Genomic DNA, 3,363 nt, shown 5'->3' on the forward strand with positions numbered 1-3,363 from the left:
GAAAGTGAGGATGACTTGAAGTACTTACTGATGAAGATTGAAGAATACAGTCTGCAGTATGGATTATATCTCAATATAAAGGAAACAAAAATCCTCACAACTGGACCTAGAAGCAGCATAAATGGAGAAAAGATTGGAATTGTCAAAGACATCACATTGCTTGGTTCTACAATTGATGGCCAATAGAAGCAGCAGTCAGGACATCAGACGACGTATAGCACTGGGCAAATTGGCTGCAAAGGACCTCTTTCAAGGGCTGAAGAGCAAAGATGTCTCCTTGAGGACTGAAGTGCACCTGACACAAGCCATGGTATTTTCTAGTCACCTCATATGCATATGAGAGCTGGACAATGAATAAGGAGGACCAAAGAAGAGTTGATGCTTCTGAGCTGTGGTGTTGGTGGAGAATGCTGAAAGTACCGTGGACTGCTAAAAGAACTAACAGGTCTGTCCTGGAGAGGTGCAGCCACAATGCTTTTTGGAGGCGAGAATGGCGAGACTTTGTCTCACATACTTTGGTCATGTTGTCAAAAGGGACCATTCCCTGGAGAAGGATGTCATGCTTGGTAAGGTGAAAGGTCGACAAAAGATGAGAAGGCCCTCAACGAGGTGGATTGACATGGTGGCAGTGGCGATGGCCTCAAGTGTAACAATCATGGAGCTGGCTCAGGACTGGGCTGTGTTTTGTTCTGCTGTGCATAGGGTTGCTATGAGTTGGAAATGACTGGATGGCACCTAACAACAACAACAACAACAACAACAACACATTAGAACATCAGGCAGTGTTACAATTTTTGCTTTAACCATGAAACATATTTAGGACTAAACTCGAGAAGGATAGCCTATTTAACTTACATTTACCTTACCATGTTCTTTCATTCTTCCTGATGTTCCAAATTCCTTGTTTTATTGTTTCTGTTTGGAGAACTTTCTCTAACTATTGTTTTAGGGTACATTTCCTGGCAAAAAAATTTTTAGCTTTCTTCATTTGGGATTGTATTTATTTTTCCTTTAGTCCCAAAGGAAATTTTCTCTGGATATAAGATTTTGGGTTGATAGTTTTTAGTTAAGCACTTGAAAAATGTGCCGCTTCTTTCTGCCCTCCATGAGAAATATACCTATTTCATGGGTGATGCTATGTTAAGCATATTTTCTGAAGAACTCATGCTTGTATTTTTTGTAACTCTTTTATATGATAGAGAAGATGCCTTCTGCATCCTGTGATACACTGTTGGATGACATAGAAGATATTGTGACAGAGGAAGATTCAAAGCCACAAGACAGGCATTTTGCTAGAAAGCATGTTGTTCCAAAGGTGCGAAAGCGAAATACTCAGAAGTATTTGCAAGAGGATATCAATCTACCAAGTGATAGGTAAGCTTTTTTCATTGAAATTATGTTCAATTTCATTCCAGAGGAGAAGCTGGCACTACTGGTCTGTGTAATATATATAATGTCTCCTTTTCAAATCTTTGAACTTTTGATAGGAAATATGTAGATTTGTTTCTTTATTGGCAAGGTAATTGGCTAAAAAGAAAAAAAAGTAGATTAAGCGTTTCTTAAAGGCAGAGGCTAGGGGTAGTATTTATTACAAAGAAAGACCCCATGATCCTTTTGATGTTATTGTAGTTGTGTAATTCTATGTTACTTCTAAGTTAACAATTTTTAGTGGAATTTGTGATTCTTATGTGGCAGTGGTTTTATAGACATTTAATTGACAGATACTTATGGATCAGATACCATAGACAAAGCATGTGGTACAACTAAATTATTGCCCTGTTTATACTGACACACTATGTCAGCAATTTAGTAAAATTCTAATATGACCTATCCAGAAAGTGGTATGCAGTTGCTTAGTTTTAAGAGCCTGTATTTATTTGTCTAGTATATTGTTAAAAGTTTTAACACACTTGATTATTTTGTTTGGAACAGCAGGTTTTCAAAATCTATGAATTTCAAATTTGCTTATATTTTAACAAAGGAAATTTATCAAATTTGTCCTGACATGCCCTTCAGGTAATTTCTGTTTACTAAATTATTGGGGCAGTCCAAGTTGAAAGTCCCCCCCCCCCCCGTTTAAAAGTGTTATGTTTGTAAAAACCAATTTTTCTGTATGGAGTACTTTTTAATAATGTGAAGCCTTAGGGTGATTGTCATTTTGATTCAGTTATTTATGTCTGTGAGTCATAAAGTAGGCAAAGACTGCCACTGGTATGTAAGAGTCTGTTTTTGAAGAGATGAACTTAAATTTTTCTTTATGTGTTATTTCGGCTAGAACAATTTTCTCTTCTATTGGTATTCTATGTATCTTTCTAGGAGTTGAAATTGGTGGTAGAACTCTCTCTAGTAATGAATTTAAAAATTGATTCAGAGAAGGAGTTCTTTTTTTTAAATGTAGGGAGTGTCAACTGCAGGTGTACTTTGGATATAGTACAAGTTGAGTTCAGACTACCAAAATAAAGCAAATATCACAATAAAGCAAGTCATACAAAAATTTTTGTTTTCCAGTACATATAAAAGTGTGTTTACACTATACTATAGTTCTAGTAAGTGTGTAATATCATTATGAAAAAAATTGAAATATTGTGAGAATTACCAGAACATGACAGGAATGAAGTGAGCATGTGCTGTTGGAAAAACAGTGCTGATAGACTTGATTGATGCAATTGCCACAAACATTCATTCTGTAAAAAATGGAGAATCTACAAAGAGCAAAAAAGTGAAGCACAGTAGAATTAGGTATGACTTAGAATTCTGTGATTATTTTTCTTGAGTTTAGACTTTTAATCTGATAATAGATTATAGATTAAGTTGGTGCATGTATTGAATAGTTTGTGAATGGATTGCATTGGTTTTGTTTTTTTGCTTAATGTGCCTTAAAATCATCTAGTGGTTTTTATTTTTAAAGTAACTTAATGAAACTTACTTTTTTTTTTTTTTTAAATGATTGTTTAACAGCACTATTCCAGGCATACAGAAAATTTGGATACGAACATGGGGTTGTTCTCATAATAATTCAGATGGAGAATATATGGCTGGACAGCTAGCTGCTTATGGATATAAAATTACAGGTAATAAGATATTTAATGGATTGATTAAAGTTCTCAGGGTTCACTTTGTTAGGTATATACATTCTAGCTTCCATGATTAAATGATATTTTAGCATAACTTAATGATTTTTAAGACAAAATAAATGATAGCTGTTACACATTGCTTAGGTAAGTATGAATAACACACACACACACACACACACATATAGCTGAGCCTCTGTGCTCTGTGAAAGAGTGTTATAGTAAATGCCTGCCTGCCCTGGCAGAAGACTTGAATGCATTAACATATACATGCTTTTTTTTTTTTTTTTTT

At 35.0% G+C, this 3,363-nt stretch overlaps 1 protein-coding gene across 1 annotated transcript in view; it reads left to right on the top strand.

Moving 5' to 3' along the window:
• The first annotated feature begins 1,192 nt into the window (after positions 1–1,192).
• Positions 1,193–3,363, top strand: part of CDKAL1 (CDK5 regulatory subunit associated protein 1 like 1) — a 1,058,601-nt gene continuing 1,056,430 nt past the window's right edge. Inside the window, exons 1-2 of the mRNA XM_007952396.2 lie at positions 1,193–1,374; positions 2,959–3,071. Of these exons, the coding sequence (XP_007950587.2) occupies positions 1,193–1,374; positions 2,959–3,071 (295 nt within the window). The remainder of the gene's footprint in view (positions 1,375–2,958; positions 3,072–3,363) is intronic.

Source organism: Orycteropus afer, unplaced genomic scaffold, assembly GCF_000298275.1.
Source record: "Orycteropus afer afer isolate SDZICR_OR568_19922 unplaced genomic scaffold, OryAfe1.0 scaffold00012, whole genome shotgun sequence".
In the NCBI taxonomy this organism is placed as follows: domain Eukaryota; kingdom Metazoa; phylum Chordata; class Mammalia; order Tubulidentata; family Orycteropodidae; genus Orycteropus; species Orycteropus afer.